The 23780-nt window shown below is 36.3% G+C and overlaps 4 protein-coding genes across 4 annotated transcripts; 1 reads left to right on the forward strand and 3 right to left on the reverse strand.

Annotated features, from left to right (window-relative positions):
* The first annotated feature begins 105 nt into the window (after nucleotides 1-105).
* LOC107958651 (protein root UVB sensitive 2, chloroplastic) lies at nucleotides 106-3006 on the forward strand. Its single transcript, XM_016894474.2, has 10 exons — nucleotides 106-330; nucleotides 409-549; nucleotides 729-817; nucleotides 910-994; nucleotides 1210-1269; nucleotides 1365-1458; nucleotides 1542-1639; nucleotides 1771-1950; nucleotides 2143-2265; nucleotides 2351-3006. The coding sequence occupies exons 1-10, from the start codon at nucleotides 115-117 to the stop codon at nucleotides 2774-2776; spliced, it is 1512 nt and encodes a 503-aa protein (XP_016749963.2). The 5' UTR covers nucleotides 106-114; the 3' UTR covers nucleotides 2777-3006.
* LOC107958652 (patellin-4) lies at nucleotides 2889-5144 on the reverse strand. Its single transcript, XM_016894476.2, has 4 exons — nucleotides 4036-5144; nucleotides 3823-3947; nucleotides 3581-3722; nucleotides 2889-3484 (listed from the first exon to the last, which is right to left on the reverse strand). The coding sequence occupies exons 1-4, from the start codon at nucleotides 4798-4800 to the stop codon at nucleotides 3209-3211; spliced, it is 1308 nt and encodes a 435-aa protein (XP_016749965.1). The 5' UTR covers nucleotides 4801-5144; the 3' UTR covers nucleotides 2889-3208.
* Nucleotides 5145-5274: 130 nt separating this feature from the next.
* On the reverse strand, nucleotides 5275-19973 carry LOC107958648 (structural maintenance of chromosomes protein 1). The gene is made up of 18 exons (XM_016894470.2): nucleotides 19162-19973; nucleotides 18824-19060; nucleotides 18504-18737; nucleotides 17170-17408; nucleotides 16289-16555; nucleotides 15865-16135; nucleotides 14938-15062; nucleotides 14511-14620; nucleotides 14313-14420; nucleotides 14109-14248; nucleotides 13624-13713; nucleotides 13256-13464; nucleotides 8038-8207; nucleotides 7285-7394; nucleotides 6810-7186; nucleotides 6238-6489; nucleotides 5771-5998; nucleotides 5275-5646 (listed from the first exon to the last, which is right to left on the reverse strand). Exons 1-18 carry the CDS (start codon nucleotides 19597-19599, stop codon nucleotides 5598-5600), a joined length of 3654 nt encoding a protein of 1217 aa, XP_016749959.2. The 5' UTR covers nucleotides 19600-19973; the 3' UTR covers nucleotides 5275-5597.
* A 216-nt stretch (nucleotides 19974-20189) lies between these two features.
* LOC107958647 (TOM1-like protein 2) lies at nucleotides 20190-23412 on the reverse strand. The gene is made up of 4 exons (XM_016894469.2): nucleotides 22967-23412; nucleotides 22240-22744; nucleotides 21112-21384; nucleotides 20190-20712 (listed from the first exon to the last, which is right to left on the reverse strand). Exons 1-4 carry the CDS (start codon nucleotides 23167-23169, stop codon nucleotides 20344-20346), a joined length of 1350 nt encoding a protein of 449 aa, XP_016749958.1. The 5' UTR covers nucleotides 23170-23412; the 3' UTR covers nucleotides 20190-20343.
* Nucleotides 23413-23780: the final 368 nt, after the last annotated feature.

Consider the following 23780-nt stretch of genomic DNA (forward strand, 5'->3'; position numbering starts at 1 on the left):
ATTAACCATTAATTAAAGTAAGAGAAACATTTATCATCGCACAAAACTCTCGTGGTTATGAATTTAATTGCTAGCACGAGGATTAATTAATGAAATTAGGGTAGTGACTAATTAATGTTAATGGATTCGGGTCGGGTAATATCATATCTTCGGGTTTGGGTTTTGAATAGTAGTAAGTCACATCCCACATTAAAGAAAAAACAAAAGGCAGCTTTATCGTCGAAAGTGAAAACCGGAAAGCTTCCCCTTTCCGATTGCTCCGCTCGGACTTCCCCCGATTCTCGCGCCTTCAATATTTTATCTTCCCTTTGGCTCCAAATGAATTTGCTGGTAACGCTTCATACTTCCCATGGGTTGAATTTTCCTTTTTATTTATTTATTTTTATTTTGAAATTCAAAATGAAACAGGATAAGCTGAAGAGGCAAACAAAGAAGGAACCGGGTGAAGTTAAAGCACCCCAAGTCCAAGTCCAAGTTCCAGTTTACTGGCTCGAGACCTCCGATACCGTCTCTCGTCGTTATGAGTTTGAACCCGACGGCTACCTCTCTGTGAGTGTTATCTCTTTAACTTTAGCTTGACTTTCAGACAATTTTACATATACTTGGTCTGCGAATTTAATCTTTCTTTTTCTTTTTATATTTTGGCATTCTGAACGAATAATTGTTTTACTTGTGATTCTTTTGTTTGGGTAGTTCATGAATGTTGTTTCTTTTTCTTTTTGCTGCAGGTGAAGGTGGTTAATGATTCAAGACCAGTATACCATAGGGTGGTTGAATCTTTCCTGAATAAGTTTTTCCCCTCTGGATATCCTTATAGGTAAAATGCTTCCTTTTTACTTGTTGAATTTATGATATTGGAACCAGTCTGAGAGTGCATAATTATTAATTTTTGGTGTTTGATTTGAACAGTGTGAATGAGGGTTACCTTAGATACACACAATTTCGGGCATTGCAACACATGACAAGTGCAGCATTATCGGTTTTATCGACTCAGGTCTCCTTCTCATACCTAGAAGGACTCTGCATATCCTTGTGAAAGTAGTTTATAGATGTTGCCAAAATTTTCAAACAAAAAAAAAAGGGGGGTTGGTGGGGAGGCAGGGTAAGCCTGTGTATATTTGGGTGCGAAGATATTTAGTTGATTTCTTGGCATTTGACTACCAGCTTAATATATCAGGTCATTTCCTTACATTTCTCACTCCTTTGCAGTCACTTTTATTTGCTGCAGGCTTGCGACCTACCCCTGCTCAGGCAACTGCAGTTAGCTGGGTAAGCTTTTATTTTAGTTGCAGAATTCATACTGAATGTGTGTTCCAAATCATACTTTTTGGCTAGAGGTTTGCATTTATTTTGTTGATGAGCAGATATTGAAAGACGGAATGCAGCATATGGGAAAGCTCATATGCAGTAATTTAGGTGCAAGAATGGACTCAGAACCAAAACGTTGGAGAATTTTGGGTTTGTGCCTTAATTCAGTTTCTTCTGAATGTCAACGCTACCCATGTCATATTGAATATTTGAATAAGCGTTTAATATTGCAGCTGATGTGCTCTATGATTTGGGTACTGGTTTGGAAGTTCTTTCACCTTTATGTCCTCACCTTTTTCTCGAAGTAGCAGGGCTCGGTAATTTTGCAAAGGTGATTAATCTTTGTGATTACTCTGCTTTTACTTCTAAAATTTTCCTTTTACAGTTTACTCTAAGATGAGCATATTTAGCTACATGTTAAATACTACTGTACTTTGTTGAATTTTACTTCCCTATGTGAAGGGAATGGCAGTGGTTGCTGCAAGGGCAACTAGATTACCAATATATTCTTCATTTGCCAAAGAAGGGAATCTTAGTGACCTATTTGCAAAAGGAGAGGCCATATCAACACTTTTCAACGTGGTTGGGTTAGGTGTTGGGATTCACTTGGCATCTACTGTTTGCTCATCAATGCAAGGGAAGGTATTAAGATTATATTGGTGCTGATTTCAGCCATTTATTTTAGTTATGTTATTGAAGCAAGATAAGGGTACTGCAACTTTTGGACTTGCATGCTAATCCTTTCTGTTTTTTATCCTCTCGAGTCCTTTTTACTTTGCGCGTGTTTGTCATTTCATGGCAATTTGGATTGCTGATAATAATAAGAAATTGCAGTTGATTGCTGGGCCTCTTCTTTCCATCATTCATGTGTTTAGTGTCGTCGAAGAAATGCGAGCTGCACCAATTAATACATTGAATCCTCAGAGGACTGCCATGATTGTGGCTGATTTTCTAAAGGTTTGTTTTGTATGGTATGAACCCTGACTTTTACATGCCTGAAAGGGTTATTCATCTGTCTGATTTTCCAATTAAACTCACTCAGACTGGAAAGGTATCTAGCCCTGCCGATCTCAGATACCGGGAAGACCTCCTATTTCCTGGACGGCTAATCGAAGATGCTGGAAATGTGAAAGTAGGAAGGGCTTTGCACAAGGTTGTCAAGCCTTCAAAGCTTCAGGAATGGAAAGAAATATTCCCGGAAGAGAAGTTTGTTTTGAGTCATGGAAATAAATGGACTGACATGTTGTTAGAACATAATGCTACTGCAGAAGATGCACTAAGAGGTTGGCTAGTTGCTGCGTACGCCACAAGCATGGAGAAGTCCTTCCATGAGCCAAGTGCTAGTATGTTGCAAGATGCGTACGACAAGATGAACAGCATGTTCACTCCATTCCTGAATGAGCTACAGGCTAAAGGTTGGCATACCGATCGTTTTCTTGACGGAACGGGAAGCCGTTTTGCATTTTGATCTCTCTTAGTTCACACCCATGCTAAGGTAATAGATATTGATTTGTTGAAACTAAGCTGGAAAAAGAGATGCGAGGACATCTTTTGCATTTTCAGAAAGAGGATTGCATTTGTTTTAGAGAGGTAGTGATGTGCTTGTAATTTGCATGTAGATTCTAGTGTACTTGCACTAACTTGGATTTGAATTTTATGAAATGAAAAATGCAGGGAAAAATCATCCCTGTTCATCCCTGTTTGTTGTTTAATATTTTATCTGATCTAATCTCTATTGAATTTAACATCTTGGGCTAAAGCATGAAGAAAAGTTTAATTTGGTGCTAACCCTTGTTTGATCTCTAAGTACTCAAGTTTCATTACACTTGTGTAACTACAAAATATTTTCAATTGACATATTTAAACAAATGAACTTTATATTTAAGATACGTACAGTGTATTATGTTTTATACAAGAGGTATGTGGGAACAGTGGGTTTGGTTTTGTATCTATAGAAAACCTTCTTGCACTTGTTAATGTGATTGTGAATAAATATACTGATCATCCCTCCTTCATTTATATAATATGAATTCCTAACACACAGTCTCTCCCCCCCTTTCTTTTCCTTGTCTTGCAACAACACCTGGTATGATCCTTCATCCTCTGGTATGAACTCCTCTTTGTATGTTACATCACATTCCACCACTGTTACATCCCATACTATTGTCACTCCAACCTGACCATTTCATTAAAAAAAGGAAGTTAGATTAACCCAAAACATGAATTTGAATCGCAGTCTTCGATTTTGCTGCATTAGGTTTTCTATTTGTACCTCGGGGGCTGGAATTTCAATATGTGTTGATGCATGTGCTTTGAGATTAAGCTCAAACACTTTGTGCTCCGACGAAAACTCGTTATCGTTGATTCTTTTGAGACCTCCATATTCAACTAGAAGATTTTCTGGAGATATGAATCTTTTCGTTCCCAAACAAAACACACATATATATATAAGCAAATGAGATGACAATGGAAAGTAACGTAGAACCAATAAAGAGAAAAATAACATATTCTTACCTGAGAAGAGTCTCAGTAACTTTCCCTGGTCTGGCAAAAATGATCTTGTTACTCGGTTTGTGAGTTATCAACCGTGAAGAAAACGAATGGGATACATAGTACCGTAAAGGAACATTTACAATTATCTGTAATTAATTAGCAATAAACAAATATGATGAGTTAATCAAAGAATATGTATACATATTGATTTGTATGTGTATGTTTTGATCTTACATATTGATGGATGATCTCAGGATAATGTTCTTCAAGCAACGTCCAACATTTTCGATAAACAGAACGAAGTTCCTTAGTGTGAGGTCCTTGAAAGTCCTTCCAATCTATTACCTGAATCAATGAGTCAGCTCCACCGGGTTCAAAGTTGAGTTCTTTGATGCATTTCTCCATTTGTTGAACTCTCCATCTTAAAAACTTGTCAGAATTCTCTTCTGCTCTCATTTTTTCAAGATACTGCATTGGCTTGTCTTTCAAATCACCATAAACATGGTAAAAGACAGGGCGACCTTCCTTGTCTACGGTATTGAGGTAAGCCACTTTTTGGAATTCAGGACCCAAATTCTCTTCCAGGATTTCATCAACCTTGAATTCCTTCCGCCATGCCAACGTCTTCCGAAGCTTCTCCAACGCCTCGTGGACTACATAGTTTTTCGACTTCAAGAATTTCAACAACAGGGTATCGGTCCCTTCATGGGGTTTGCTTGGCATCAAAGCTACACCCCAGAGTTTGATCTCATTAAGCTGTTCAATCTCCTTTGTGGTTTGGTTATGGCAGGGATGAGTGTCGGGGATCCCAAACAGATAATTCCCATGCATCGCATCTTCTACTTTGCACTTGAAGTCAATAAGAGCCCTTTTTATTAGTTTTTCATCTTCATGATCCAAAGGAGGTTCTTCATAGTTTTCTTCATGTTCATTCTCATTACCTTCATGAATACGAAGCTCCATGTTTTGGTCCTGAATCTTACCCCTGTTCTTCCCCATGGTTTTTGCTTGCAAGAATCACAATTCGATGAAAGATTCAAATAAAAAAGATGATTCTGTTCAAGCTTTTAAACCCAAGATGAGCTTTTCCCTAACCAACCATCTTGTATCTGGCTACCTCCAAATTTACGTCGACAGCATCTTCAGGGGAATAATGCATGGGCTCAGGTATTTCAGACTGTTAATTGCCAGGTTTCATATACTTGATTATAGGTAAAACAAACAGGTTTCTTTCTTTTCTTTTTCTTTTTTTTTACACAACTAAAAAGGTAATCGTTTTGTTAAAAAGGAAATGGATGTTTGCATGCAGAAATATAATGACAAAACAAGAATAAACCACAAATAAAAATGAAACAATTGTCAATAAACTATTTTATTTTCCAAATTTTACTCGTTTTATTTATCATAAAACATATTTAGTAAACCCTTGTAAATCTGATTAAAATAATCATATTTACAAAAACCATTTAAAAATATACTAAATACTATCATCATCATTTAAAAAAACATAAAAATAGCATATCCAGAGAAATTGGGGCAAGCCCAATTTTTAGTTCGGAAACACTCAATACCCTAATAATGATTGGTAAACACCTAGACCTACCTGAAATGATTATAGATATGTGTAGTCTCTAACTTTAACTGCTCATACAGTTTTGTTCAGATACAAATAACCTCAAAGATTAACTATTTAGCATTTGGTTATGAGAATCAATCATAGTATATACAAGTATATTTTCACGATTGTAGTAAACAAAGTTAATCTACACCACAGATTATTCAACCTGTATTTTCCTTCATGACTCTCGGTATTTGGTCAAGTCAAAAGTTAAAGTTCTCGAGCAGCTGTTTAAAAAAAGAAAAAGGAGAAGGTATTATAAATTGTTGTTTATGTTTGGTGGATTAGACCAGATTAACATGTAATTTTACTGGATTCAAGAAAAACAAGGTGTGGTCTCAACAACTTTACCTCTTCTCTGAATCCCGATAAACCCCAACCAAAGCCTCGGCCTTGTCATAAAAGCTATCTTTAAGTGATATCACTATACTTTGGAAACCGCTTCCAATTTCACTGTCCTGGCTAGTCCTTGCTCCATCACATGATTTTGAACGGATGAATCCAGCTACCTTTGCAACGTTTAGATTATCCAATGCAGCATCCACTTCATCCAATATGAAAAAGGGTGAAGGCTTGTAGCTGACCCACACATGTATAAAGAGAACCAACATTAGCTCATATACAGAAAATATTTTTCCAAGGAACTTAGTCCATCAGATCTTCTCATAAGATGTTAAAGGAATAACCAGGCATTCTAGTATTAGGAAAATCCATTCATAATCTTTCCTACCATTATTAAACCCACCGCAGCACTGGCAACAGATTCAACCAACAGCTGATAAAGGAAAGAATGAATAATATAAATCTGTCAGGTGTACCTGTGGATGGAGAAGAGTAGAGCAAGTGCTGCAACTGTTTTTTCTCCACCAGATAGTTGTTCCATATCCCTGAAGCGCTTTGTTGGTGGCATAGCTGTGTATTTGATACCGTGTAGAAAAGGATCATCCTCATTTTCCAAGTTCAAATATGCTGTCCCACCCAACGGATGCGTACCACTCTTTGTTAGCTGTTTGTAAATCCTATCGATATTACTAGAAATGTGGTTGAAAGCATCCATGAACAACTCATATCTGCATAATCATTTAGAAAAGGGTCAAGCAACTAAGTTTCAAAATGTCTGGAAAGGGAACCCTTTTCCCTTACAGATGCATATAAATAATATTGCAGGCAAATCAGCTTTCCAAAACCATTACGAGATCCAACTGTCAGTGATAAGCCATTGCCTCAGTTGCAATCAAGAAATCAATATAACAGTGCCATCACATACATTCTTAGACCACCTAGACATCAAGTCTCACCAGGTTTAATCATTTCAAATACCATTTATTCTTTATTTAATTTATTTCTCTATGTTACCAAGATCAGAGTTGTTGCAACACAATAATCATACCTCTTCTGCTTAACTGAATTGTATTCATCAGCTACTTGCTTCTCCTCTTTTCTGGCTAATTCAAACTCTTCAGTTACATCTCTTTCCTTCTCTTGAAGAGTCTTATATTGGTCAAGAGCCTTCAAATTGGGAGCAGTTCTTTCAATTTCAGACACTAGAGCATCAATTTTTTGTTTGAATTCTGCCTCAAGCTTCTCCCTATCAGAAGGCCTTCGATCCTGCAGAAGAGATCGATTTAACTGACTAAAATCAAACTCCTTCCCATTTGAAGATTCAGTTTCCATTGGGTCTGCAATGAGAGGAAGCTCAATGTGCTCTAAGTCACACTTTTCAATGATTTCCCCCTTCCATTCATCCAGCTGATTAATCTGAGTCTCCTGTAAAATTAAGAATGCATAGGCAATTTATTCAACATTTGACATATCCAAATATTAGAAAACCTGATTGTTAGGAGGAAAAGAAAATAGCTTTGGACCTTAGAATTTATTTGGCGATTAAGTTTGGATATGGATGTCGTAGCAGCAGAAGCCTGCTTCTTCCATTCCTGAATTTCCTTCTCACAGTCTTCTGACTTGGATTTCCACTCTAGCAAAACAGAAACAGAGAGACGTCAAATTATACACAATGAACCATAGCAGAGTTGTTCTGAAGAAATTAAGGGAGACAAGCAGTATAACTGAACCAAAAGAAAGTTGCAATGAGAACTCTAATATTTTCAGAACTTCAAATGGACAAAAAACCATCAGCAACCATATACAATGTTTGAATGTTACCAGTTTCACTTCATAATTCTAATAAACTTAAACTATATTAGAAAACTTTTAAAAGAAACACAGTTATTGAGAATCAAGTTAGGAAGTCTAAGAAGTCCCTTCCACCACTCTTAGTTCAATGTCAGGTCAGCTTTCATAAACTGAACTGCTGGGTAGGATAATCAATTAACGGACATCATGCATGTCAGACTACAGCCAGTAGACAGCTGAAACTAAGGTTTTCTATATCTATGCAATGGCTACTGAATAACATGCCAGAGATTGAGTCACTTTAAAACATGGCACATCATGATCTACAAAAGTAAATTATTAGATCCAAATATCAATTTACTGAAACATGATTAACTATAGGGGTTTGTGACCAAAAAAAATTATTTCCATACAAGAATCATTGAAAGGATTAATTTACTCAACAAAAAAATAGATGCACGATGAATGAATGGATAAAACGATACCCTTCACTTCTTCCTTCCACCGATTGATATCTTCAGAAGCCTTTTCTGTTGCCAACTTGACTTCAGCCTCTTTTTTGTGAACCAGTTTTAAATCATTTTCCAAGGAACTGATAGAAGATTCCAGCTTCTTAATTCTTGAATCTACATCTCGTTTACGCTCATACTCCAACCTGAAAGTAAGAAAGAAGGGTACATGTCAATCAGCTGTTGCACTGCCATAGAGCAGTTTTGTGGTATGATTTTGAAATGAAAGTACTAACTAGAATAAGGTGTAATGACAAGCTACATTTGGTATATCTACAAGTTTCCGGATGTAATAATGTTATACCATAGACAATAAAAGGTTGAAACCTTGTAAAGCAGCAAAAAGGAAAACTTTCACTCTTACTTTTCTTTAGATTCTCATCAAAGTCTCAAAAACAGAACAAGATGCTATCATCATAATCACAGGCAAACCAGACATATACATAATTCAGCAGTATGCCCACCAAAACCAAATGCCATAACCCTATTTAAGGAATTGCCTAGCATCTATTAGTCACTAAATGTAGGAATATTCTGTAAATATTTTAGGAATATTTTGTAGATATTTTTTTATTAAAATCCCTTATTTTAAGGGATCATATCTCCTATTTAGTATCTTTCCTAACTTAGAGTTTCCTAAAGTAGTGTCATAGGTTGTATATAAAAACTCTGATTTATGTTCTATTTAATAAATAATACTCTGATTTCTACATGGTATCAGTTTAGGTTACGATTTCTTTTTCAACCTAGACCATGTCCGAAACTCCTTCTCCTACTTCGGAGATTACTTCAAATCCAGAAAATTTTTCTGGTTCCGATGCTCCATCAGATTCGTCTAGTCTGACTATCACCTGCCATCGATTGAATGGCAACAATTTTCTTGAAGGGTCTTGTGAAGGTAATCTGGTCATAAAAGATCCAGAAGGTAACCTTTCTTCTACTGCATTTTTCTCCTCCCAGTTGACTCCTAATTGGATCCTCGATTCTGGTGCTACGGATCATATGACTGGTAACAAGGCATTGTTTCACAATTTTTTCCATACCTTTGGTAAAGCTGTCAAAACGGCTGATGGTACCTTGTGCAAAATAGAGGGACATGGCACTGTTATTCTCAATGAACAGATTGCACTTAAAAATGTTCTCTTTGTACCAAATCTGGCGTGCAATCTCATCTCTGTTAGTAAATTGTCTACAGACTTGCACTGCTCTGTAATTTTTAATGATCGTGATTGTACTTTGCAGGAACTGAACTCGAAGAAGATGATTGGTAAGGCCAGCTTGCATAATGGTCTCTACATCCTCCCTACCTCTCCTAAAATCGAGATCTCCAAGTCATTTACCGCTTTAGGAAAAGTTGATACTGTTATGTTATGGCACTTTCGTTTAGGCCATCCTAGTTTCCAATACCTTGCAAAATTGTTTCCTGCTCTATTCATTAATAAAATGCCTAATTCTTTTTCTTGCAAAGTTTGCTCTCTTGCCAAACATACTAAATCATCTTATTTTCCTTCTACATACAAGCTTTCTTACCCTTTTGCTTTGATCCATAGTGATATTTGGGGCCCTTCTCGGGTGAAGAATGCTGATAATTGTAAGTGGTTTATCACTTTTATTGATGATCACAGTAGGATAACTTGGACTTATTTGCTGAAAGATAAATCTGAAACTGCTAGTGTTTTTGTGCAATTTTATAACATGGTTCTCACTCAATTTGGGTCTAAAATCCAGCTCTTTAAATCTGATAATGGCAGTGAATTTTTTGCTAGGTCTTTAGGTGATTTTTTTAAGGAAAAGGGCATAGTTCAGATTAGTTCTTGTGTTGGAACCCCACAGCAAAACGGCGTTGCCGAAAGAAAAAATAGGCACCTTCTTGAAGTTACTCGTTCTCTTCTATTTACCACTAATGTTCCTAAATATTTGTGGGGGGAAGCCTTATTAACTGCCACATATTTAATCAACCGGATGCCTAGTAAGGTTTTAAAATTTCAAACGCCTCAATCTATATTTTTGCAGCACTTTCCTCATTTTAAGCCTATCTCCTCCATTCTGCCACTTAAAATTTTTGGCTGCACTGTTTTTATCCAAAATATTGCTCCTAATAAGTCCAAGTTAGATCCTAAGTCTTTAAAATGTGTATTGGTTGGGTATTCTTCACTTAAGAAGGGTTATAAATGCTATCATCCTCCTTCTAAACGATTTTTCACCACTATGGATATAACATTTTATGAGCAGGATTCCTATTTCACTCAGGCTGAAATTCAGGGGGAAACATGGAGTGATTTTCAGCCACAACAGGTATCTCCTTCTAATCTTCATTCTCAACCTTCAGAATTGCCATCTTGTTCGCCATTACCTGCAGATCTGTCACCTGTGAATGCTCCCATTGATTCTCCTGTAGTACCTATGACTAATTCACCTACACCCACTTTAAACACTCTTCCTGAAAATACACCTACTCCAATTGACAGTCTTCAAAAAACACCATCACCCAAACAGCTTCGTGTCTACACAAGAAAAAGAAGACATATCCCTGAGACTGTTTTGCAATCTGATTCTTGCCGAGAATTGGATTTGGGTCCAGCTGCCGAAATGGAAGAAGAAATCAGTAAGTCCACTACTCTAGATGACTTTCCTATTGCTATTAGAAAAGGGGTTAGACAGTGCACCAAGCATCCTATTGAAAAATTTACTGGTTATAATTCATTGATGCCGTCTTTTCAAGCATTTACAGCAACTTTGGATAAAGAACAGGTTCCCACAAGCATAGCTGAAGCTCTAAAGGATCCAAAATGGAGAAGGGCTGTTGAAGAGGAAATTTGTGCACTAGAGAAAAATGCTACTTGGACCATTACAGACCTTCCTCAAGGAAAAAAGGCTGTCGGCTGTAAATGGATCTTTGCTGTAAAGTATAACTCCAATGGCAGTATCCAACGATACAAAGCTAGACTAGTGGCCAGAGGTTTCACGCAAACATATGGGATAGACTTCACAGAAACTTTTGCACCTGTGGCAAAGCTTAACACTATTCGAGTACTCCTAAGTTTGGCTGTAAATTGCGATTGGAAATTACACCAACTTGATGTAAAAAACGCATTTCTTAATGGCAAGCTTGAGGAAAAAGTCTATATGCAATTGCCACCTGGCTCAAAGTCTATTGAAGGTAGCAACAAGGTTTGCAAGCTCAACAAGTCTCTATACGGGTTAAAACAATCACCCAGAGCTTGGTTCGAGAGGTTCACTAAAGTCATTCTTCAAAATGGCTACAAGCAGTCCCTTGCCGATCATACGCTTTTCATCAAGGTAACTTCTACAAATAAGAAAGCTATCCTAATTGTGTATGTGGATGACATCATTCTTACTGGAGATGATGAGGAAGAGATTAGCAATTTGAAGAAGTTGTTAAACAGGGAATTCGAAACCAAGGACTTGGGAAAGCTAAGGTATTTCCTAGGGAATGGAGGTGGCAAGATCAAAAGAAGGACTTGTGATCAACCAGAGAAAGTATGTACTTGATTTACTCAAAGAAACTGGTTTTCTTGGCTGTAAGCCGGCTGATACACCAATGGAGGCAAACTTGAGATTCAATAAAGAAGATGAGTCCTTAGTAGACAGAGAGAAATTTCAAAGGTTAGTTGGGAAACTAATCTACTTATCCTTGACAAGGCCAGATATAGCTTTTCCCGTAAATGTGATAAGTCAACACATGACTAATCCTACTGACGAGCATATGGCAGCAGCAAATAGAATTCTCAAGTACTTGAAGAAAACTCCAGGACACGGCTTAATGTTTAAGAAGACACAAGACAGAACTGTTAAGATTTTTACAGACTCTAGTTGGGCTGGAGATCTCACTGAAAGAAGATCCACTAGTGGGTACTGCACTTTTGTTTGGGGTAACCTTACAACTTGGAGAAGTAAGAAACAATCTGTTGTTTCAAGAAGTAGTGCTGAAGCTGAATTTAGAGCACTAGCTTTGGGGATATGCGAAGGAATTTGGCTACTTAAATTACTAAAAGAACTTGGCACAAATCAGGAGGATCACTTTGAAGTTTTGTGTGATAATCAATCTGCCATTCAGATTGCCAAGAACCCAGTTCAACATGACCGAACAAAGCATGTTGAAATTGATAGGCATTTTATTGCTGATCAAGTCAACAAAAAGACAGCCACTCTTTCTTACATTCCTTCAGAAGGACAGATTGCAGACATTCTTACCAAGGCTTTGCCAAAACCTGTGTTCAATAAATTCCTATTCAAGCTGGGATTATACAATGTATATTCTCCAGCTTGAGGGGGAGTGTAGAAATATTCTGTAAATATTTTAGGAATATTTTGTAGATATTTTTTTATTAAAATCCCTTATTTTAAGGGATCATATCTCCTATTTAGTATCTTTCCTAACTTAGAGTTTCTTAAAGTAGTGTCATAGGTTGTATATAAAAACTCTGATTTATGTTCTATTTAATAAATAATACTCTGATTTCTACACTAAATGTCACTTAGTAATTTTTTTTTTACATAAAGGATTCACCTTTCTTTAGGGCCACTTCTTAGCCAATTCAGCATAACCAGTATTACAGTAAAAAATTAGTTCATATCTACTCAAGGTTTAGTGTCTTTTCACTCTACAAGGCATTAAAGGAGCATTTTTAGGAGATTATACATTCACAATTCATCCAAAAAGCTGATATAACAAAGTGATTTCAAACATTTGACCACAGAAAAAAGGATTTGTATGCCAATGAAGTGATGCAACTACTATGGTACTACCCTATTCTTTTGGTAAAAAAATGTATCAAAGCTGTGTCTTCTTCCTTTCTTAACATCATTTACCATGTAAAATTAGTTCATGGAGGTCTACAGTATTACCACTTTCTTGCACAATGGCATAGTAGAGGATGACAACTAACTGGTGCTAACTTAAGCTGAAGTTATAAATTCATATGGAATCTGAAATTCAGTATGCTACGACTTTTTACATCAAACAGACATGAAAACCCTCCAGTGGCCATTATGTAAAGGAAAATGTAAGAAGACTACTAAAATTGAAATACCCATATAAGAAGGCATCATAAATATTTTCACAGAGTACACTTATGGTTGATCAAGAGGTTTCAATCAGCAAATAAACATATATTACATCAATGGAAACACTTATAATAGAGACAAATAGATGGAGAGAAGGAAAACATACTGATACTTCAACTTTGCAAGTTGATTACTCAAGCTAAGCCTCTCTTCTGCCATATTCTGGGCAGCCTTGAGCTGATTTTCTTCATACTCACGGATGTTTGCCACCCCTACAGACTGACTAAAACTTTTGAAGAGTCGATCAACAATTTCATTAATCCTCTTCTCCAGCTTCATGATGTCTTTGCTCCTTTTATCACTCACATCTTTTAACTGCCAGCAATTAAACCATATAAGAGAAGCAACATAATACCAAAGAGAAAAGCACAATTGCCATCATAAATAACCTTTTGAATCTCAGGAGTTATATGTACAGTACAAGAGAAGCAACATAATACCAAAGAGAAAAACACAATTGCCATCATAAATCACCTTTTGAATCTCAGGAGTTATATGTCCAATCCTATCCTTAATATTCTTCTTCTCCTGCTTCAAGTTTTTAAGCTTGTCTTCTATGCTTTTCTGCAACAAAAACATTTATGTTGCATCTATCATAGAGATCAGTTGTAAATAAAGGATTAATAAGCACTTGCTTATCAGCACAATCAAGAAATCATTTAAAGAATCCATTATGGTTCAGATTAAATACTGTCAGCTATCAACCATAAACTGCATATATTACTTTCCCAAAACAAAAAATGAAAATAAATTTACCAATGAAATCAACAGAACTAACAAGCCATGATGCTCCTGATGGATCAAAAAGAATTATCTCTTATTTAAAACTATACATAGAGAAGAATGGCAACTACACAAACTTCAAATACCACCTTTATAGAAACATTTTTCCCTTTAAAGAAAGGCATTCCTTTAAAAGGCATAAGGGGAGCCGTTTATATATTAGATGGTCAAGCTACCTTCTCAATGTCAGCATATTGGATTTTCTTTTCAAGTCCACTAATTCTCCCAGATGTTTCAGACTCCTTTAGCTGCATCTCTCTAATTGATCCAAGCTCTTCCAGCTCTGATTCAAATTGTTCCTTCTTTTTTTTTAAGCCTGTGAAAGAATAACAGTTAATTATATAATGAAAAGGCTTGGACAAGTTAAGCATGAAACCAACCTTCAATTTTCTTATCATCCCATTTATTCGACCTAGCTTCCATTCCACCACTTGTACCACCAGTCATTGTGCCAGACTTTGAGAGTAGAATCCCATCAACAGTTACAACTAAAGCAAGAATCCAAATTTATAGATTAATATTTTGTTCTACAGAGAGGATCAAGACATACTAAATGAAAAAGGATATTAAAGATCCACCTTTAAACCTCTCTCCAGTCCAGCTAAGAACCTTGGCTTCTTCAAGATCATCACAAACTAGAGTATTCCCAACAGCAAAAAGAACTGCCTTCTCCAAAGCAGGGTCAAATTTACGAATGTTAAGTGCACAAAATGCATAGGCATATGGCTGCTCATTTTTCTTTTCAATTTTTTCTTTCACATTCTCTAATAGAGATATAGTTTTTCACTTTTACTGATATAAGACAAAATAGAACAGACTAGGGCATTATCCCATTGAGGAAGAGAAACAAATAAAGAGCAGAACCCCAGTGGCATGGAGTGTTCTGCAACCATAAAAAAAGATAAAACAATATGAAGTTGTTTGTAAATTGTAAAGCAGGATGGCATGTAGAAATATTTCTCAGATAATTACAGAAAAACTAATACAAGCTTCAGAAAAGGATATTGGATCACATCAAAGATAAGCTTCGCTGTGCCACCTAAGGTGCGCAACCTTTCAATGATTGGCTTAACACGCACTGATTGAAGAGGAATGAAAGTCTGAGGAGGAAACCTTTGCTCTTTCAAATACTGTAAAGAACAATAAGAAATGCTCAAACCACCACTTTGCTTAAATATAAGTGTTAACCAACTCCAATCAAATTTAACACTGAAAGGACAAACAAGAACAGACTTATACCAGAACAATAGCAAATATTCCAAAAATAACTAAACCAAAACAAAAGCCTAGCAATTGCAAACATATGCTTATGACTATATCACAAACCCAACAACTTTTTCAATTTTCTCTGCTTTCTTACACTCATAGAAAACATACAAAAGGGTAAAAGTAAAGGAGCCAATTCTATAAAAGCATCAATCATCAATGCACAAAAGCAATTTCAAATTTAAATTATCCAACTTCTTTTCATTCTTATCATTTCAACTCAAAATTGAGGTACAAGGAAGAAGTGAAAGTATACTCCATTGCATAACAAAAATATCCAACCAGTATGCATGGGCTCAAAATGATTAATAATAATGCATACTTCATTATGCCTCTTGTTATGTGGAATCATTCCTCTACAATGATGGCGCCCCTGTCAATTTTCTTATAGATGCATAAAAGGATGTTCTATTTCCAAATATGTACCATACATCTTTCATTATCAAAAGATTGCCAAAAATAAGAAGGCATCATCCCATTTTATCAACAAAAAGAACAAGAAGCCAGAGAGGTGAATGACTTTCATCAAATGAAAGCAATCATATATATTATCGCTCACGCATCTCTGTACGGTTCAAGAAGGATCTAAATACTTGCATGCAAATATTTGAAGTTGTTAATAGCAAAATCTAGAAAAATGTGAAGATTACTAGCAAATTAGCAGACCTTAATACATTCCTTTCCGGTATTTTCATCCTCTACGACAACAGCATCCATAAATCTGCCCATGGCAACAGTGACTGCAAGGTTGTACTTCTTCTGTGTTGGTCTACAAAGATCAGTCATGCGACCATGAACACCTTGAAAGAGGCGTTTCAGAGTCTCAACAGCTTGAGACAACCTAGCATCCCTTTCATTTTCATGTCGATCAGCCTTCAGCTCACGTAACTGATTTTCTATTTCAGCAATTTTGGACTTGAGGTTCTCATGCTTAGATCTGCATGCCAAAATTTAAAGAGGGAAGAAAAGCAGCTTAGGGACAAGACATTTCAAGATTCCAGGTACAAAAAATAAACACAAAAACAGGCAACAGAAAACACATAGGAATGTGACCTATGCACCAAATTAATTTATCATCAACTTCAATAACCTGGACTTCTGGTGTCTATCTTGCATTTCTCGTAGTTCCTTTTTCAATTCTGCAAGCTCGTCCTTCTGTTTAGCAGAGGTATCAAGAATCTTCTTCAGTCTAGTTCGCATTTGGTCTTCCTGTGCTTCCAACTCTTGCTCCCTATTTCTCAACTGTTGGAGATTTTCTTCCAAATTTTTTTGAGCTTCAATATCAGTATGTTGTTGCCTATCAAGAAGCTCCTTCTCATCTCTTAACTTAGCAGTTTTCATCCCAGCATCCTCCTTACTGAATGTCAAGATTCCAATATTGTGTCAGTATACAGAAACTTTTCAGGCTTTGAACAGATTCACGTCTAACTTATGAAGTTTATTTGAGAAATATATAAAATTATGCATCACCAATCATTTAATGAGGTTGAAGGAAAAAAAATTGCAAGGTATAACTACAATGGCCCCTTTGGAAAAGGGGTTTTAATAATTCAAACAAGTTAACCAGTGACTGATTAATCCTATTTATAAGAGTTTGTAGGAAATTTGAAATCATGGAAGAAAGAAAAATATCCAACTCCAACCTGCAGAGAACCAGTTAAATCATTACAATTACTCATAACAGAAAAATCAAGCGATGCCCTGGAAACAGAGGTAGATGGCAAATTTTCTTTAATGAAATGTGCTACGAGAAGGAAGGAAAAGAATACATTAAGGATAACCCAGCCGAAGTAGACGGAGAATGAAACTGAAACAGTCAAACATATAAAAGAACCAGAATTCAAGAACAATAGCCAATTCTAAGGTTGAATTAGAGAGAAAACAGGTATTAGATATTTCAACCACAACAAAATCCATGCAAGCAATGAAACTAGAGAACCATGTCTTCATAAGGAACCCAAAAGATCTTACATTTGGAAATACTCGGTAAGTTGACTATCAAGCAAAGGGAGTTTCCCTGTGCCATCGCGACTTTTTTCATTTAACGCTTCCAACTTTGCAGTCAGATCTTGTATGCCTTTCTGTAATTCTTTTATATCATCACCATGTTTCCTCCTTTCTTCTTTTTTTCTTTCAAGCTCCTTTCGGTTACTCTTGATTTTTGAATTTATACGAGCCATTTCTTCATTTAATTTCAGAAGCTCAGGTTGCTGCACTCAATGAAGAAAAAAGAAAAGAAAAAGTCCAAAACTAAGTCATAGGCCTCTATTCAACTCATTAAAATTACAGATAAATACAAAAAGATATTTAAGACTTAGTACTAGCTACACAATAAGTAATCATTATAGATATAGAAGCACAAAGATGTACAAACAATAAAAGAATTCACGTGGACCATTGGCAATGCATGTGTATGTCACATCCATCAGAAGTTTCCATCCTAATATATCATTTCTGTTCTTATATGTGTATAACCATGCTAAACAGAGCCACAAACACAACACATTTCAGACAAGGAGCTAAGTATAAAAGATAATCAAGAATCACTTCCAGCTACAGGTTACAAAGCATGTTTCCCCTAGCATAATCAGCCAAAACAATCTAAATTATGTTTACCATAGAGACAATAGAGGGAAGCTTAATCCCACTTTGAACAACCTAATCGACACAGTCTGTCAAATTCTCTATTGAAGCTTACACCATAAATGCCAATAGTACCAATACACATCATTGTCATAAGATGACCAAGTGCCAAGTGCTGGTCCACTGTCTTCCAACTTATGACATCCTGCCTTACAAGAGTATGGTGGCAGGCAGTGGCCTTAAATTTTTACAATAACAGCTGAGATTTTTAGCACAACCTACATAAACTGTCCGCCCAAACATTTAAAAAGATAAATATGAGAGAGGATGGTCAGGGAACATGACATTTTTACCTCGTAATCAGCTCATAACAAAATCATTTTCAAAGTGCTCAAGCATCTGTGCAAAATAACATGTTAACCTTAGTCTAGAAATAATCTCCTAAAACTGAGATCAAACATCGAATAGAAGTCCTACACTTTAAAAGAAGCAACCCAGTTACCACAAAATCCGCATACTAGACAATAGCCTTTTAGTACCCAAAAAGGGCTCCAGTTCAAATCCCCCATTCTCCCACTTAACCATCTAAAGAATAATCCAAAAAGAACTTAATCAAAAACTAATTCACAAACAGGCATTCCAACCTAGGCTAGAAAAATAGTTCAGGTCCAACAATAACATTCTTCACTCGCTCAAAAGAAAAAGATTTCTCGGGGACTCACACTTTTATCAACTCTAATGCTTCTCTCGGAGATCCTTTTTTCACATTGAGCAATCTCCTTTAGGTATTTAGCCTGTTCCTTCTTCTTCTTAGCTGCTTCAGCTTCAAAATGTTCTAGCTCATGCATCACATCTTCACGGTTCTTTTTCTCAGAGTCTAGTTCATCAGTAATCTTGTCAATGTCCTTCTCTATATTATGCAATTGCCACAAATAATGCTCCTTTTTCAAAGATTTCTGCATAATTTGTAGACTATCAAAAGGATATTCTAATGTCTAAAAAAGTAAAACAAGCTTATAAAAAGCAAAGATTTGAATTAAACCAGCTCATCTTGCAAGCGGAAGTGCTTTTCAGCTTCTTCCTTCTGTTCTTTCTTTTGCTTTCTCTCCATCACTATTGTCCTCTTTCTTTGATAAATAAGCGCTGATTTTTCTTCAGCCCTAGCTTTTAGCTCTTCCAACTCCTCATATTTGTTCTTTACTGATTCAGAACCCGAAATCTGCTCGAGCAGCCCTGTCAGTTCTTTGGGATTTTTTGAAGCAATGGACTCGACATCACCCTAAGAACACAATTTTTTTCACCAAATTATATCATTATGTCTTACAAAGTAGCTTAACTTCACAAAAATGCTATTCGTGGGTTGAGGGGGAACAAAATTACCTGAAAAACAAGAAAATTCCGGGCCTTAACGAGAATACCAAGTGATCTTAACTTTCCATTGTACTCCTCCACGTTGACAACACTGCTGTCGATACGGTACTCGCTACCTCCAGTACTGGTGATGGAACGAGTGAAACAGAGTTCGGAGCCACCGGCAAGCTGGTAAACTAATCGCACAAATGCGCGTCGGCCACGTTGTTCCTTTTCACGGTCGTCGAAAGCATATATTAGGTCTCTGAGTTGGCCCCCACGTAGCTGACCAGTTCGGACTCCAAGAACGAAGCTGATTGCATCCATGAGATTGGACTTGCCCGCCCCATTCGGTCCAATAATGGCGGTGAAGTCGGAGAAGGGACCGATAGTTTGAAGACCCTTATAGGACTTGAAGTTCTCAAGCTCTAGGCGAAGTATTTTTCCTGGAGAAGTCAAAGACGGCATGGTTTGGGGTTCCCTTCCTTTGAATTTGAAATGTTAGGGTTTCGGTAGTCTAGGTAGAACAATAACAACGGTAAAGGTTTTGTTTGGGATGGAGAAAATGAGATGTGAATTTCCGGGAGAATTGGTGAAAATGGAACGTTTTAGGGATTTGGGTGGGAGGGAAGTGGCGGGAGTTTCAGAAATTTGGGAGATTTTAGTGAGGTACTGGAGTTTGAGATTCCATTTTCAAACTTAAGATACATAATACTCGATAAAATTGCAGAAGACGTTTGTTTTTAGTGGGCTTCTGGGACAGCCTTGCAGGCCCACTTTCAACTTCACAAAGGTTTTCTTCTTTCTATGTTATACCATGTTTAGCTTTTTATGGATAAGTCAATGTTTTAAAAATCCAACCTATGGCTGTTTATGGATCTAATCGGTTCAATAAGTTCAACCAGTTCGATTAAAAAATAAAAAAATTTAATTCAATCGATCTGTGCCGATTCTCAAGTCAACCAATTCAAAACTAGTCTGATCGGTCAGTTAACAATCCTATTATAGATATATGCTTAATACTTTAACCATAATCTATTAAAAGAAGAGAAAAATGGTTGTTAATTAACAAACGAAATATAATTACGCAACTGAGTAACTAGTCATCGTGATTGGACAACATAATCTTTTTCACTAATTACAATAAGCCGACCATAAAGTTACCAGCCCAAGAAGTCATGCAACTTAAATTAAACCTAGCAAACCCTCTCCTCAGTTCTCGTTCCATATTTTCATATCAATGCTGGACTCAATACCATCTGCTTTTGGGGAAGCACTCATCTTGGTTTCATTATGGGTGGGCATGGATGCACTGGTCTTGGTTTTGTCGTGGGCCGAAAGCGCTGCTCCCACTGTACTTTCCTTATTGGTCTCCACAGGAGCAGCAGGATTAGCCGCAGCTGTGTCAAATTTTGAACCAGTTTCCAGTCCCTCAAATTTGGAGATGACTTGTTGAAGCTCATCATTCAGATTCAATGCCTCAAAGAGGATACCATCGTCATCACTAGTGCTTTCTATGATCATATGAATAGCAAGCTGTGACTGCTTGCACTTCTCCAGCATGCTCTCTGTCAGCTCGTTCTGCAAGCACACAAGGACATTTTTCGAGTCTTTCAGCATTGTATAAATCAAATTTTAAAAGAACATTTAGTAATTCCTACAAACTTGGTTGGAAGAACAAAAAGATTCACGATGCAGCTAACAAAAAGCATTTCGAAAAATATAATAAAAACTTAAATGCAGAAGCATTTCATTATCCTAGCATGCCTAAGAGGTCAATAGCAAGTAAAAATTATGAATTATGGAAGTTAAATCTCCAAGACTTTTACAAGTTAAAATTTTGTCCTATCATCCAATGATATAGTATTGAATGACGATAGCTACACAGCAAAAATGGTTGGATATGTAGCAAGATCTACGAACTACAAACTACATGATTACAATTAAATCATGCTTTCATGCCAGAAGCAGAAGAATTACCTTTGCCAGTTTTGGCTCTGTTCCTGTACTCAATATGCTAGAGAGCACCTCAAGGCTGTTCCGAGTTACTTCAAAAAGTTCCTTCTTTTGCTCAACAGATAAACTCCCATAATTATAGGCAAAATCATTACCCTGCAATCCTGTGTTATTAGCAGGATAATTTTCAGGGGGAGGCAATGGCTCTCCCATATAAGATTCCAATGTCTGGTACAAGGGAGACGAGTTCTCATCATCATCATCCACTGGCAGTTGTGCGCTTCTTTCTTTCAAGCTCTAGTTTATGTTAAAAAAGGAGGAAAAAAGCAAGAAAAAAAACTGGAAAATTAGAGTCTTTAATGCATAATGGCTTGCATGCAACTGGAAGGGATAGGGAACCATCCATGGTAAGTTCGAAAGTATCCAAAAGATGACAAATTGACTATTCCTAATGTACACATAGAAGATAATTTATGAAACATCAAATATCAACAAAAAGATAAGAAATAAAACCACATGTAATAGGACCCTTCTTGTTAAAAGTTCTTCAAGAAACGCATATTTTTACTGTTAAAATGGATTATGAAGTATCAAAACATCATAAGAGTAATGGGAGCATAATGAAGTAAGAACATGGTCAAAAGTAAACTTAGAAGCTTATATAGTTTGACTTGAGGACAAATAGCCTGAAAATTGGCATTTCCAGCATTTTAGTTCCATCATATATTGCGAAAATGGAGTAAACCCGAGCCACACTTAGAGGAGGGAAAAAGGAAACCTTACAGTTCCTAGTACCCATTCTCCGAATCATTTTAATGTGATACCAAAGAGGCTTTAGTGGCAGGGAAAGGAGTGGAAGAACGAGAATCATGTTTATGATTAATGATGGCAAATCGGTATCATCAGCACTACTAAAAGTCTAACTGCCCAAAAACATGTCAGCCTTTCAACATCAGAGCAAAAACAGAAAAGTTGTATATCAGTGGATTGATAGATTCTATTAGTATGATGCCATAATGAAACTATAAATGCCATTATTGCCTAGTTATTCTCATCAAAATACCAGTAAAAACTATGTGGAACTAAACCAACATACAAAGAAATAACATCAACACTTGAAAGAATATGAATCAAAGCGAAAAAAGGGTTTACCATATAAGTTTGGTGAAACACAAGTAGGTATGCAAGATCATCAGACTGTCCCCAAGCACGAATCAAGTCCAAAGCCTTTTCTCTATTCTGGTGATATGTTTGCGGATTCTGGATCATCTTAACCATCTCTTCCAACACTTTCTCCGAAGCCACCTCGGAAGCTACCTTCTCACAATTCACGGTACAAACTTCCAACAAATCAAGACTCAACCTTTGGCTGGCAGCATTTTTCCCGGATATCTTCTTTTTTATGGCCCTAACAATTTCGGTCCCATTGAACTCCTCACTATTGATCATAGAACATATCCTCATATTCATTCCCCAATTAGGTTCTTCTAGGGTCTCCAATGTGGCTTCATCTACAAGTTTCGATTCGGGTGTCGGCCCTTGTAGAATTTCCTTCATTTTCCCACTAACCATTCTACTCATTTGAGCTCCACCAGTTTTCAATTTCTCACCCCATTGAGCTAGTTTCATTTTATCCATACTCTCCTTGTTTTCCCTACTGTTTCAATCAAATCCCCAATTCAAGCTATTTTCTTAAAAAAAAACTAATTTAAAAGAAATCAAATTCGTCAATATTACCCAAAATAAAACATGGCTTTGTTTACTAACAGTGAAACAACAAACACATAGTAAATGGGTAAATTAAGATAATAGCATAAACAGAAAGAGAAAAAGAAGTAAAAACAACAACAACAACAATAATAATAATAATTTAACGAACCTGAAGTGAGATATGGCAGAAGAGACAACTTGGGGTTTTGGGTTAGAAGTAGAATAAATTTTCCTCTTACCAGTTCGTCGGAGAAGAAAGAGAGAGAGAGAGAGAGAGAGAGAGAGAGAGAGAGAGGTGAAAATGACAGATGGCGATGAGAGGAATGGTCCAAGCCTAAGATACACGTGGCTAATGGGCCCTATGGGACGCATCCCTCTCACACAAGTCGTATCCGGCCCGTGTTAAATATTGTGAAAATGAAAATAAAAATAAAAAATAAAAAGCAATTTATGAATGATTATTTTTGAAAAGGCAGTGTGAAAGCATATGAACGCGCTTTCACTTCCTCCCTCCGCTACTTTTTTTTAAATTTTTTTTAGGGTTAAGGGCTAAAAAACTTTTTGTTAGGAATTAAGGTTCAAGATTTGGGAGTGAAATTGTGAAAGTTTATAGGTAGATTTTCTAATATCTACTAACATTTTTATAGTGGAAAAATAGTTACTTTAAGCACTACTTTAAGTATCAATTATAATTTCTCTAACGATTGAATTTTTACCATTTTTATGATCTAGTCTCTATACCTTAATAATTCACTAATTCGATAAAGGCACATATCTAAAGTTACTTATTTCATATCAAATATTATATATGGAAAATTAGGTATAATTTACATTAGAATTTAACAAAGATAAATATGAGTTGCAATAAAAATATAAACTCAAAAATTGATCTTTTTTTTTGTTGATGTCATTTATACTTACATCACAAAAAGTAAATGAAAAATATATCATCAGTGCCATCAGGCCAAATGTGTGCCACAGGG

The sequence above is a fragment of the Gossypium hirsutum genome, chromosome D07 (genome assembly GCF_007990345.1).
Source record: "Gossypium hirsutum isolate 1008001.06 chromosome D07, Gossypium_hirsutum_v2.1, whole genome shotgun sequence".
NCBI lineage: Eukaryota > Viridiplantae > Streptophyta > Magnoliopsida > Malvales > Malvaceae > Gossypium > Gossypium hirsutum.

Coding starts and splice junctions, on each gene's coding strand:
- LOC107958651 (XM_016894474.2), top strand. CDS start 115: ATGTTAATGGATTCGGGTCGGGTAATATCATATCTTCGGGTTTGGGTT. Junction 818..909: donor CCCTCTGGATATCCTTATAG/GTAAAATGCTTC, acceptor TGATTTGAACAG/TGTGAATGAGGGTTACCTTA. Junction 1,951..2,142: donor GCTCATCAATGCAAGGGAAG/GTATTAAGATTA, acceptor AAGAAATTGCAG/TTGATTGCTGGGCCTCTTCT.
- LOC107958652 (XM_016894476.2), bottom strand. CDS start 4,800: ATGGGGAAGAACAGGGGTAAGATTCAGGACCAAAACATGGAGCTTCGT. Junction 3,948..4,035: donor CTGAGATCATCCATCAATAT/GTAAGATCAAAA, acceptor AATTAATTACAG/ATAATTGTAAATGTTCCTTT. Junction 3,485..3,580: donor TTGAAATTCCAGCCCCCGAG/GTACAAATAGAA, acceptor TGAAATGGTCAG/GTTGGAGTGACAATAGTATG.
- LOC107958648 (XM_016894470.2), bottom strand. CDS start 19,599: ATGCCGTCTTTGACTTCTCCAGGAAAAATACTTCGCCTAGAGCTTGAG. Junction 18,738..18,823: donor TCCGCTTGCAAGATGAGCTG/GTTTAATTCAAA, acceptor CAAATTATGCAG/AAATCTTTGAAAAAGGAGCA. Junction 13,714..14,108: donor AATATGCTGACATTGAGAAG/GTAGCTTGACCA, acceptor TTTTTGTTGCAG/AAAAGCATAGAAGACAAGCT.
- LOC107958647 (XM_016894469.2), bottom strand. CDS start 23,169: ATGCGTCCCATAGGGCCCATTAGCCACGTGTATCTTAGGCTTGGACCA. Junction 21,385..22,239: donor TGTTTCACCAAACTTATATG/GTAAACCCTTTT, acceptor AACATAAACTAG/AGCTTGAAAGAAAGAAGCGC. Junction 20,713..21,111: donor CAGAGCCAAAACTGGCAAAG/GTAATTCTTCTG, acceptor GTGTGCTTGCAG/AACGAGCTGACAGAGAGCAT.